General features: G+C 39.6%; 2 protein-coding genes across 3 annotated transcripts; one reads left to right on the top strand and one right to left on the bottom strand.

Moving 5' to 3' along the window:
• Positions 1–561: 561 nt before the first annotated feature.
• selenol (selenoprotein L) lies at positions 562–7,727 on the top strand. The gene is made up of 9 exons (XM_040018060.1): positions 562–891; positions 1,477–1,555; positions 1,641–1,694; positions 3,833–3,878; positions 4,062–4,189; positions 4,368–4,482; positions 5,243–5,365; positions 5,833–5,970; positions 7,337–7,727. The coding sequence occupies exons 1-9, from the start codon at positions 786–788 to the stop codon at positions 7,487–7,489; spliced, it is 942 nt and encodes a 313-aa protein (XP_039873994.1). The 5' UTR covers positions 562–785; the 3' UTR covers positions 7,490–7,727.
• Positions 7,728–8,373: 646 nt separating this feature from the next.
• Positions 8,374–12,894, bottom strand: clec11a (C-type lectin domain containing 11A). Of its 2 annotated transcripts, none has more exons than XM_040018062.1 (5): positions 12,567–12,894; positions 11,627–11,741; positions 11,069–11,176; positions 10,824–10,907; positions 8,374–9,415 (listed from the first exon to the last, which is right to left on the bottom strand). In XM_040018062.1, exons 1-5 carry the CDS (start codon positions 12,687–12,689, stop codon positions 9,003–9,005), a joined length of 843 nt encoding a protein of 280 aa, XP_039873996.1. In that variant the 5' UTR covers positions 12,690–12,894; the 3' UTR covers positions 8,374–9,002. The 2 variants fall into 2 exon arrangements, with proteins under 2 accessions (XP_039873996.1, XP_039873997.1); XM_040018063.1 differs by having other exon boundaries at positions 12,585–12,884.
• Positions 12,895–13,449: the final 555 nt, after the last annotated feature.

Below are 13,449 nucleotides of genomic sequence, written 5' to 3' on the forward strand. Positions count from 1 at the left end.
TCTGGGAAACCAAGCCTGAGAGATTTGCATTCAGATTTAATGAATGCAAAACTCTGTTTTTGCACTGAGGCTCCTGCAGTGTTGTGCATTAAGAGTCATTTCACACCCTCATCATTGTCAAAATCTCTGATCATGTCCACAATCCTGGTCGACAAGCCAAGTCTATCGAGCATGTTAGGTCCATTATGTCTGTTTACCTTCAGTCACATTTGAACCATCTAAACGAGTAAGATTACTGTTTACCCTTTGCCATGTTGCCCCCTAAAAAGCTGCTTATTAACTAAGCCAGTGTCATCTAAGGATTTCATCACTATCACCGACTGTCAGCTGCAAATATCAGAACCTCAAAGGTCTGACAGTAAACACTCTTTACTGTATGCCCAGCACAGACAGCATTCATAATTGATGCTGAAAGTGCCCAACTGAATACACCTCCACTGACTGTTGGAGCTTAATGTGGCTGATTGACTGGCTGATAAGAAGGAAGATGTTTGTAAGAACTACAAATGAGCCAGTGATTAAGTATGTTTGTGTATAGAACTGAAGAGCAGCTCAAATTCATCTGCAGTTAATGTTTAGTTTTGTTGCACAGCTGAGTAGAAAAGCTTCTTTCAGAAATTACTTTCTCTTGCAAGTCTCCCTGCTCACCACTAGGTGCTGCATAAAGGTTTTCAGAGTCAGACCACGTGATTTTGTCACATGGAAGATGTAGTTTGCATAGCATCGCTGCACTACAGGTGACTACAGATTAGTTGTCAGAGTGGCCGTGGGCTGATGTGGTGATCATGGCTGAGGATGTGGCCGTGTCAGAGGAGATCTTAACAGATGGTCTCACTCTGCTGGTGAACATGGGCAAAGTTCTCCTGCAGAACGCCAAGGAGGAGGCAGCAGGTAGGGCTGATCCTAGTTGCAAACCCTGTTGAAAACTTTTCACACTTTAATGTGTGTTGCTACCAGAATATCTAAAAACTTCCTAGAAATGTATGTTTATGCTTTGTTAAAGTTTTGTTCTGCCTCTTTTGTAATTCGGCATATAAAATATGCAAATTATCATTTAACTTTTTTTTTTAATGGAAACGTTATTACTGGGTAATAACCCTGTGTGTGTGTTATGGCTGTTTTACAAAGAAGTAAAACCACACACAAAAAAACAAAAACAGAACAATAATTATGTCTATGTTTGTCTCCCGAATTGGAGAAAAGATGTTTTTATAATAAGCTGATGCTTTATCTTCGTTGACTAACTGCTTTATAACAGTCCCTAACCTTAAGAGTATAAAAATGCAAGAAATTTGAATGAAGTCTGGGTTTCCTATTGAATATTTTATAACTTGGCTTCTGGAGCCTTGTTACTGGATTAAAGGGGCCTGCTGGCATGAAGGTGGTGTAATGTAATCCCCGTCATGCCTATTGCCAACACAATGACATTGCACAAACAGCTTGACCCTGTAACTGTGGCCCTTTGTTCTCATGCAGACTCTTTGGAGAATTTTGTCCCACATAAAATCACCACTTTATTCGGCCTGATCACAGCTGGAGCTAGATTCTACAGCAGGTAGGATTTGGCCGTAGACGCTTAAAGAAGCACATTTCTCTGTGTCCTTATGAGAAAAATAATAACCGTTCAATCTGTTGAGCAGCATTGAAGTTAAAAAGAAATGTGAAGCGGAGGCTGTTTGGCAGAAGTCTTATCAGTAAGTATGTTTAAATAGCAAGCTGAAATAAAATGCCATTTATATTTTGTGTGGGTGATATAGGATTTTTCTATCCTTATTCCTTCTAGCATTTGAATTCAATGACACCATTATGCCATATTAAATACATTTAATGAAATGATGTTTATTGAGGCAAACGTATGAGGGAGACCGTGATAATCCCAATACACTGTGGAACAACTGAGAGAAAACACAGATGATGAAACTCTTCTTTTGTCCCACTTGTAACTGAAAACTTTGCCAAAAACATCCCCAAATTTTTAAGACTTCTCTTTTTTATTATTAAGTCAGCTATTACTTCACAAACCGCAAATGACGAAAGGCTCTTCACAGCTATGGTTGCCAAATAAATCTTTAACAGCATTTAGCCACATACCAAGCTGAAGTTATTGCTTTACTAGTTTACAACATTTACATCATGTAACATTAATCACCTACAAGTGATCTCGAATAAAAACAGCTGGAGAAAAGAATAGCTCTTATTTACTTTAAGATAAATCCATCTGCAGACCCAAGACGTGTCAGTAAGTGTATGTTGCTTCATTTTTGTTAATGCTGAAAAGTCTGGCCCTTTGGGAAACTGCTGTATTCTGCAATCTACAGTCTTGAGCAACCCCTCATGTTTATATTCTGCTGTAACCTCCTAGGACAGGGGTCCCCAATCCCAGTCCACGAGGGCCGGTGTCCCTGCAGGTTTTAGTAAATGGTAAAATGGCCTGTATTTATATAGCGCTTTACTAGTCCCTAAGGACCCCAAAGCGCTTTACATATCCAGTCATCCACCCATTCACACACTGGTGATGGCAAGCCACATTGTGGCCACAGCCACCCTGGGGCGCACTGACAGAGGCGAGGCTGCCGGACACTGGCGCCACCGGGCCCTCTGACCACCACCAGTAGGCTACGGGTGAAGTGTCTTGCCCAAGGACACAACGACCGAGACTGTCCAAGCCGGGGCTCGAACCGGCAACCTTCCGATTACAAGACGAACTCCCAACTCTTGAGCCACGATCGCCCTTTAGATGTGTCCTTGATCCATCACAGCTGATTTAAATGGATAAATTACCTTCTCAACATGTCTTGAAGTTCTCCAGAGGCCTGGTAATGAACTAATCATGTGATTCAGGTGTGTTGATCCAGGGTGAGATCTAAAACCTGCAGGGACACCAGCCCTCGTGGACTGGATTGGGACCCTTGTCCCAGGACCTGGCGTCCACATATGTGGACATCACATTTTGGGTTATTTAGACTAAAATTTTGCTCTACAAGGGCCTGATATCCACTTATAAGGACATTACATTGCTACTGTTCTATCGAAATTTTTAACGAATGTCCTCATATGTGGCTCTCATTTTTCTTAGAAACAAAAAGTCAGGTAAAAAAAAAAATCTGGTAATTCTTTGTTTTTACATTCATCGGGCCCCAATCAGCCCAAATATCAAAGAGAAATTAAAAATGCATGCCGTGGAAGAGTTCAGGTCTTAGGAGGTTAAAGCAGCCAGACTCTCCTGTAATGTTTTTTCTTTAGACATTTTCTTCTTCATTTTCTCTCATTTTTAGTCCAGTTGTTGCATCTGACCAGTTTCAGAAGTATGTTTAAGCAATTTAACTTTCAATCATAAAAGGGTACATAACAGATGAACCATTGTTGTGTCTACACACAGTAGAGAACTTAGTAAAATAAATAAATAAATAGTGTTTTTAGGCACTTTGTTACATCTTTATAGGAATCTGAAAAATGCCCAAAATAACACAGCTTAAAGAAATTCCAAGAACGCTGCCTAAGAGAATTCAGGCTGTGTGAAGAAAAAAGATGATCATATCACAGATCGACTTTCAAGCTAATTAAAATTGTAAAAACTCTGTTTTTGCTCATACATTTGCTTATATTTCAATAGACTGATGCACCCGTTTGACATTTTCCTAGCAAAATATGAAAAAATTAGGAGGGATTTAAGACTTTTGCACTGAATTGTAACTCCTTAGAGCATCATGTATAAAACACGCAGTATTAGCTCAGCTGCACTCAGTGCTGTTATGATGCTGACTGATAGATCTTGGATGAACGACAGTGGTGCTGACTGAAGCTCTATCACCAAACTTGTGTGTTTTTCCAGCCATGCAGCAGTGAGAGAGCAGGTGCAGGAGCTTCAGCAGCTGGAGGTGTGTACAAGTGCAACTTGCAAATTTCTTCTTATTGTTATGTTATCCTTATTTATTTATTTTTGAGCTACACAAACTTAAAATTAAGCTTATCTGGTTGAAATGAGTTTAAACTAAACCCATGACCAGTTCCTTTTGAACACTTTAAACTGTCTATTTCTTTGCGTGTGTTTGTGCTTGCAGAAAGAGTGGGACTCTTTCCTGGAGAGTGTGGACAAAGATCTGCAGACAACAGATGTGCAGCTGTCTGGAGGAAAGACGGCCGACAGTCTGAGCCCAGAAACTCTATTCACCGATGGAAGAAGTGGAAGGTAAGTTTGCAAACCAGGCCTGAATGTGGTGCACCAGCAAAAACCAGTTCAGAGCATCAGCTGGTTTGAGGTGATGTGTGTTGTTTTTTAACTGACCAACCTGGGAAGACCATGTAGGGTTTTTTGTTCCATGAAAACCAGAGATGTGTTTGTTCATTGTCTTGTGTTGTATTTAAAGGAGTGTGACTCTCAGTCAGTACCTGGGTCAGGGTCAGAACCTGCTGCTGGTTCTCCTCAGACATTTTGGATGACTGCCGTGACGAGACCACGTGACCGAGCTGAAGGCCAATCAGGTCAGCGTACCTTTATTCTTATTCCACTAGAAAAAACCATCGCCATACTGAATGAACTCCAACACTGAAAAACCCCAGGCACACAAAAAACAAAAACACACTGTTACTTTTTTATGAAGACAGAATTGGAAATTGAATTACTAATTTAGTCATTTAGTAATCCACAAATTAATTGTTAGGATCAGAACAGAGAAAGCCAAGATTAAGGTTTAAATTCATGAAGGCCAGTTTGTGATGTTAATAGTGGGTTTAAGGTGTATCGGGGTTAAAAAATCACAGAAAAACAACAGTCAGCTCAAGGTCTTTTTTATTGTCAGGTAGAGACCCTAAAATAATAATACAGAGAAAACCCCAGTAATCAGAGGATTACTCTGATTACCCCCGCCCCCGCCCTGTGAGCAAGCACATGGCGACAGTGGGAAGGAAAAACACCCACGACCCAAGTTCGCTCATAATATTTTACGTCTTTTTATTACTGCATCTTTTTTATAAGCACTTAGTTTACAAGGATGAAATCTTTGCTGTGAGCACTGAGATCCCAATGAAGCCACAAACTTCTATTTTTTCTTAGCAAGACAGCCCATAACATTGTGCTGAAATACCCCTTTTACCTCTTTGAGGCTTCATTCTGTCTACAAAAGATTCTAAGATGTTTTTCCATAGTGGCTGTCTTCACTTAATCTTGCATCCAAAACTGGTTTAAAACTGTTTAAATGTGTAAACAGTGTTTATCAGTAATTAACATTGTATCATCCCGCAGGCTCTGCTGGAGGCTCGGTCAGTGCGGGTCTTGGTAGTTTCTTTTGGCAGCGTCGAGGGCGCTCAGCTGTGGTTGGAGCAGACTGGATGTACCTTTGACATTCTGCTGGATCCACAGAGAAAGGTTAAGAATTTTTTCCCCCCCCCGCTCTGATCATCTGATTCAAAAACTGTAACTTCTGCTTTAAAACAAATTCAAATAAAAACAGTCAGTCCGTCTGCATATTTTACTACATTTTATATTTATATTCAGTGCTGGTCGGGAGGTGCATAAACTCTAAATAGGCCACTGTAATTTATAGAAAGTAGATTTGGCTGTGACTCAGTACAAACAAACCGAGGGACCCGGAGGATTTAGCAGCTGTTTGATGATGTGTCATAAAAGCCCAGCGACCTCAGCCTCCAAACCATTTATTCAGAAAAGTCAACCACCAGATGTTAGCTGGAGTCAAGTGGAAACAACCAAATATGAAAACAGAACATTTTCCACATGCCACACAAGCAATCCTCAGTCGCAAAAAATGCGACGCTGATGCATGCTACTGACTGTATAAACCGCATGTGTTCTTAAATGTCTCTTTTCTGGCACAGGTGTACAGAAGTTTTGGCCTTGGCTCATCCTACGCCAAGGTGATGAAGTTTGGCTGCCTGCTACAATACTCAGACTACGTAGTTGCAAACATAGACTTCCCAGATTTCCCCCATCGTCTGCTGGAAGACAGCTACCAGGTAAGAATGCACAAGTCTGTGAAAACCTTTGACGAGACTCTTGTGATGACACATTGAAGAAATCCTAGAAATCTATCCAAGGATGGATTTACATGCATGAGTATCTCGCATCCTTCTTCTATCCCTTGGATATTAGCAAAATGAAAATCCAAGTTGAGTCCCTGAAGTCCTGCGAGATTCTTATTTTTTATCTTGCATGCATAAGATCAATGTTGAACATTATAATTAACAGTGTGCATAGAAATAAAATGGAAAAATGCCCTAACACCCTCAGATGCACTTAGCCACCTTATATGGAGACAACTTATGATTAAACTGAACAAAAGCACTGTAGATGTCTCTTTGGTTGAAGTCTATCTAACTGCTTTGGTAGATAAATGTGCTCTTTCCAGCTTCTTCTATTCAAACCTGACCATGATGTAACTGAGGACACTTTACTTTAAAAGTGAAAATTAAAACGATGACAGAGGTGAGGCGGTGAGAGTGTCAGTTTGTAGAAGTCAGGATATGGATCAGATTCTTTTCTAACAATAACTTTAGAGATAAACATCCAGTGCCATCATTAAGTCCTTCTCTGCTTCAGGTCATTTTCATGTTCTTGGTTTTGTATGTGGCCCTAATTACAGGCTCATGTCTATATCTGTCTGTGTAGCTGCATCAGCCTTTTAGAGAACACAAAACCTCCGTGATCAGGGTTGGAAGGCAGCAAAAAATCCTGTCTTGCAGAACACCAGAATAATATTTTCTGTTTCTTAAAGCACTTTTCACAAACTATATGAGAGCAACTACTACTACTTAGTCGTTGGTTATAACCAGAAGCGCTTGGGAGGTCTTTTGGTCAGTTAAATGCATCAAATGCATCAGGTGAGACATGCAGACAGAATAAATGCAGGTCATAATTTGCACAGAAAACAATAACATATTTATTGTGTTTTGTCCTTTGGAAGAAGAGGGCATGTATAGTACAAACTATAATGTTTAAGCTGAAACAGCCGGGGTTCCTTTAAAGGAAAAAGTAATTTGGGGCTATTTATGGGAGTCCACAGGGTTCAGTTTAAAACTGCAATACGTTTTTATACCACTTGGGGGCAGTGACACATTCATATTGTCCTTTTAATGCAACTTTACTGATTAAACAGTTATTTATTTATATAGGCGGCATGTTATGGAGCAACATGTTCATTATTTTTACATTATTGCTACTTTAAATCCCCGGGTGACTCTTTTGTTTTAGAAAATTAATTTTAAATACTCCATAACAGACAGGACTTCCACATCCACCGTAAAAAGTCAGACTGACCTTCAAATTTTACAGATTTAACCTCAGGAGTGGTGATAATTGAATAATGTGTGTTTGTCTTTTCAGCTAGGAGGTGACTTTTTGCTGGACAGTGCAGGGAAGGTACTTCTCTCTCATCCATCTAAAAACCCTCTGGACAGGCCGACCGTGGAAGACGTCTTGCAGACCGTGGACTCCGCAGGACAGTCCACTAACTCTGCTCACAAGCAGAAGCTGTGAAATTCATTCAAACACAGCCTCAGGGGTACAAGTCGCTAAACGCATCGCTGACTCCTCACGGCAAGCGCAGCTCTTTGGCTCGCGTTCGTGACGTCACACCTTACACTCATGACATCATGAAGGGGTGCGACTGATGTTCCAGCGCGAGGCAGAGACATCTGCTCTTCTGTGTTGCGTCAGCGTGGCGATGCAGCATTTCAAATAAAGTAGTGGATTTGATTAAAACAGAATTTGACAATATATTTGTATTATTTAAATTTAACAAAGACTGAAGATTTGTTTCAGGAATTTTACCTTTTAAAGGTGCATTTAACAGGTTTGGATTTTAGTGACCTCAAGTGACAGTGAACGGTAACACAGTTTGAATTACATCATAACCCACAAATCAGACAGTGATATGAGACTACTGCAAAAACTTTTTTATAACATATTATCTATGATCCATGAGTAGTTTGATGATAAAATCACTACCCAGATAAGGCTGAGCACTAAAAATATGATGAAAAAATATACTGACATATTAATTTATGGTCAAGTATGTCTCCTTGCTTTATGTTTTAAAAATGTGACATTTATATACAAAGTTTCTCCACATATGTGAGAATTTAGGCAAAATTTAACAAGAACTATAACTTATTTTGTAGCATAAAAAAGGAATTTACCTCTATATTTCTAAACAGTTGTGATATTGCAAAGGTTTTGTCTTGGTATGAAAATGAAAACTCATTTTAGTCCACTGATTTAGTAGTACTATTTAAAAAAAATGAAAAGTACCACGCCTTACAAGTGAAGCAAATCTCCCTTTTACCTGTTGAACATGTTGAACAAACTATAATCAAACCATAATAGTAAAGATTTAAAAAAAAAAAACATCCAGGTTTTTATCTACACTAGTTTTCTCTTTTCTCTTTATGCATGGACTCTGGTTCAGGATACATTTGCACACAGTGATGTGTCATTTTAAGGAAGTAAAAGAGGGTTCAGGGTGGGACTGCAATAACAGAAGTCACACCCAGCACTAGACTTTGTTAAAACATCTTCAGCATGAAACATAGAAATGCTGCTTAATTCCACTTTAGCCAGAGTACACACTGATTCATCCCTTCAAGTTCAGTATGTGCTGATCCTGAAAGAAAAAAATAACTCCAGTGTTCCATTTTTCTCTTTTTTGGAAACTTGACAAATATTTAGAATTCCATGAATGAAATCACAGCAGAGTCCAGACTGGCTTTAACTCATATTACTGCTGCTGCATGAATAATGTAATATTCATAAGTCTGATAAAGCCTTATTCAATCAGTACACATCTTGTATAGAAATAAAGGATTTCTGAGACATCGCTGTAAAACACTTTAAATACTATAAAGTATTTCCATTCAGCAAGAATCTACTTAAACAAAGCTACAAAGTTTTAAATGAAAATAAATTATTAGAAAATTGAAATGGGCTTTGTTTTCTAATGAGCTGCTGGTGTTTAATGTCATAAAGAGAGGCTGTTTGGAAAAGGTTCCTTTTAAAGAGCCACCCTGTCATCAAATTCGCACATATAGTTCATGGTTCGATCGCAGTAGTGGTCCCACCAGTCGCCATCATCTGACGACATCGCCACGCAGTTCTCTCGCCTCCCTCCATCTGGCTGGCTGGACAGGAAGTGCTTACGCCACTGGAAGTACGTGACCCGAGTTCCATCGTCAAAGAGGTACAAGCCCTCAGAGCGGAGGTCGTTGACTCCCAGCCAGACCGGCCAGTTTCCAGGGTGGAAGAAGTTCTTTACGTAGTCAGCCAGGGCCTCTTGCTCCTTTCGATCACGGGGCATTGCCATGCGTCCTCCACGTTCTATGCACTTCCTGGATGCTCCGGCATAATCTTCCAGGCTGTTGTACACCAGGTAACACTTGTATCCAATCCGTTGTCCCTTCTCGCAACCTTTGAAGCAGAGAAAAAACAAGACTGGTGCGTTTTCAGACATTTACCGCAAGTTTCTGAATTGGCCACTTGAAGCGGACTCCAATAGAAATAAACATGTAACATGCATGGTTTTGGTCTCTATGGCTAATCTTCCCCTTCATTGTAACTGCATGGAAGACTAAGTTTATTCATTTATTAATTTTTTAAAATTGTGGTATATCTTGAAGTTATGGACTATTAGGTGCATGGCTGCTTTGAGTGGTTGTGAGTAAATAAACTAAACCTCTTGGCTGTTTGTGGAACTTTTTAGAGCATTTTTAAAACAGCTATCCACAATCTAAAGATGCAGCTTGCTAACATTAGCTGCTAATGTAGCATGCTATCGTGTTGTCAAAATATGATCACTTCTGGTTGAGGAAACAAAACAGGAAAAAAAACACATACAAAAACATGCTTTCTTTTGAAAGCAGTCGAACAATTTGTTATCCTTTCATAACCTTAATAAGTCATTGTTGAAAACATGTTAGCCGGGAGAAATTAGCATGGCTCTGTTATCTCCATTTTTAGCTGAATTTTGGTCTCTACCGTCTCTTAAGGGAATCTGTGTTTGCTGAATTTTTCAGCTTTATGCAAATGTTTTTGTCTGCTGGTTAGTCTGAACAGGGAGCATATGTGGGTTTATTTTCCAATGAAAATGGTTACCATGCAACCAGAAGAGTGAATCAAAATAGATTCATAGCCTGAATAAAAACATGCTAAAACAAGCCAGAGGAGTGCGGGAAAAAGTGGTGAGTGTTCTCTCTTTGAAATGCTGGTTTTGATTTCAGGCTTGAGAACTGATTGATCTTCCTCTTTTGTTTTTTGTTTTTTTTTAAGAGGATCAAGTCCCAAAACCAAACCAAACCAATGTCACGCCTCTTGTTATTACAGCTACTTGGTTGATGCCTGGAGTGCTGAGCCATCAGCACGATTTTTAGTTTAAAGGCACGAGTGCACCTCATGTACCCTTTAATTTTGCTCAGAGTTGACAGAAATGCTGTAAAATTTCAACACACCTTGTTGATACAAACATAGGCTTATTTGCATATTACTGAACAGTTGATATGTTAGTTCCTGCATGTTGCATCATGTGTCCATGTTGCCATTCAACCTTCCCTTTTTTTGCACATATCCACTGTCCTTCTCTGGCCTTCAGATTTTATTACCCCTGTTAATTAGTATTTATCCTCCAATGAAATTTTTAGGTGTATTTTATATATGTTTTTCTCACTATTTTCTCATTACTGATAGTTTAACAAATAATTTAACGCTACAAAACATAAAATAGAAATCTATATTTATACTATATTTAGTCTGCTATTTTAAAATGCCATAATGCAGGATGGGATGCTTGAAGTAGATCTAAGGAAAAATGATACACATGTACCTTCGAGTCTTCCGATCTCCTTGCGGTTGTCCTTGCTGTGTTGGTAGACCTCCTGGATGCTGTCCTCCAGCTCACCGACTTTAGCTGCCATTTGAGTGATGAGGAGCAAGAGAAAGATGGGAACATAAAAGTAGGTACAGCGAAAGGCTTTGTTCCCATTAGATCTAAATCGAAAATAAAAGCTCCCGTGGTACAGCATTAATACCCCTACTCTTCAGTTTCATCAACACCATCACCAGTCTTACCATCCATCCTGGAGAGACGATCCATCAACTGGCTGACTTTAACATCCAGAGTGTAGTGACCGACATTCAGCTTGTGGATGGCTAGGTCCATACTGGCCAGTCTGGATACTGTGGGCCAGAGTAGATTGGAAGTGAGAGCACAGTATGATATTTTATTTTTTTTAAAAGAGAACACACAAAGGAAGGCTGCCGGCATACAGATATGTGACTTTCCAAAATCTGGACACTTCTTACTCCAGAAACAAAACAGAAAAGCCCTTAATCAGCCTGTCAAGAATGTCCAATGATACGGCCATCAGTCTGTGGATGCACTCTACCAACCAACGTTGGTAGCATAACTTATCTCTGTACTCTTTTTATTTTCTATTTTCTATTTGGGTTCCCCACCCACCCCTAGAGTTTCTTTTCTTTTTCTCTCTTTTTTCTCTCTATCAACTCTTGAGGGAGATACCTCGCTGAGATGAGGCTTAAAGTTATCATGATGGTGAGTGACATCACAGATTTCTGACTCGTATGACCAAAACCAACACAAATTTCAACATTTCTAAAATAACGTACAGACATAGTTGTATGAGTTCTCAAAGTCCGATACTGGGCTGGTTGGCTCTGCTTCAGGTTCTGGTAGAATATCGGGAACATCGCCTCTTGTCCTCTTCACCTCTGGTTCATACGCCTGATGGAACACACACACATACATAAAACTCCCAATCCATCACATATAAGTGTGTTTAGTGTCTTGGCTTTAGTGGTTAAAGTAAAACCAAACCCAACTTCCTTTTCTTCCCAAAACAAACTTATTAGGGTTGTGTCCAAATTCCAGATTAGACACATCTGGAGCTGTTTTACATTCATATTTTCCTTATAGCAGAAAGCAGAAGCATTCAATATCAAGTCAGACCAAGAATTTTACTCCTATTACACTTATAGAACACAGAGGAGCTCAACCAAGTTTATCACTTTATATTTAAATTTAAGAGCTCAGTGGATAACAATGTTACCATTTAAAAGTTGAATATCTTAGCTGGAAAGCACATGGTGTAGACTTTGATCGACAACAGCAATATATTTACAAGTATCAGCACGTTCCTTCAGTGGCTTATGGCATGGTGGAGGGAGAGGGGTGCTTTATTTTGAAGTCAAACACACATACAGACAAGTCCAATGAAAGAAAAACCTGTCGGGTTGATCTGCTTCTCTGGGTGTGTCATCATCAGTTCTTCACATGTCCTTTCCATTACATCATAACTTACAGTAGATAAATCAACACAGATTACATCATGTTTTCCACTTTATTCTTACATAAAAATAAAGAAAGAAAACAACAAAATCTGCCTTAGTGTGTCTTAATTGCCTAATTCACTGAAACACTCACAGTCACTCATATACATTTACTACATATGAAAGGGATCAGAGTCTCAACCTAACAAACAGGCATGGCAGATCACAGTTAAGAAAATGCACGACAGTGAGAGCAGCCTCTAATAGAAAGAGCACATACAGCATATGAAGTCCTGACCTGTGCTGGTGCAGCGCTGCCTGTCCCCATAGGAACACACACTCCCAGAGAACATAAACACAGCAGAGCGAGCGAGGTGGCAGCCGGTCCCATTTTCTGCTTCATAGTAACTCTGCTTTTCCTTCAGCAGCAAAAACTCCCTCTGTACCTCCTAGTCTCTCTGTCTCTCTCCTTCCACTGTCTGGGTTTCTCTCTCTCTCTCCTTCACTCCTCTCCTACAGTAGGAAGCCAGTAGGAATCTCCCTTTAGATGTGTGAATGGGAGCTGGTGTACAGCCCTCTTTAAAAGGGAGGGGGGGGGAATCACAGGTATCAAACAGGAAAGTCAAAATAAAGCCCCTGTTGCCTGCCTGCTGCCCGCTCTTCTGTCCTCCTTCAGAACAAGAACTCCTTTCAAACAAAGGAAAGCTCTTTGTTTTTCCTACTACCTCCCATTTCCACTCTTTGTGTGCACACTGTGGATTTACAGGTCTCTGTCCGGTGGAAAACATGTACAGTATGTCTAAAACGTAAACAGTTCACGAACCGTGAAAAACAGCTTTGTTACCAGCTTTGCATTAATGTATTTGAGGATTTACCAGGGCTTTTATAACATACTCAAACTAACAACAAATATATGGGATCATCCAAAGTTTATGATTGAATTAGGTTAAAATAAAAGCTTCATTCTTCCTGTCTTTTCAGTAACTGCTTTTTTCCAATTTTCCTGTCCTTGAGTTAGTGTGCAAGAAATGTTTGATTGGCCAGCAAAAAAATGGGCATTTTATTTCAGTCCTTGAAAATGTAAATAAAAACAGAATGCAATCATTTGAAAACCAAATTTTTTAAATCTACAAACACAAATAACACATTTGTGAAATGAAAGT

Source organism: Simochromis diagramma, unplaced genomic scaffold, assembly GCF_900408965.1.
Source record: "Simochromis diagramma unplaced genomic scaffold, fSimDia1.1 OVJJ01000802.1, whole genome shotgun sequence".
In the NCBI taxonomy this organism is placed as follows: Eukaryota; Metazoa; Chordata; class Actinopteri; order Cichliformes; family Cichlidae; genus Simochromis; species Simochromis diagramma.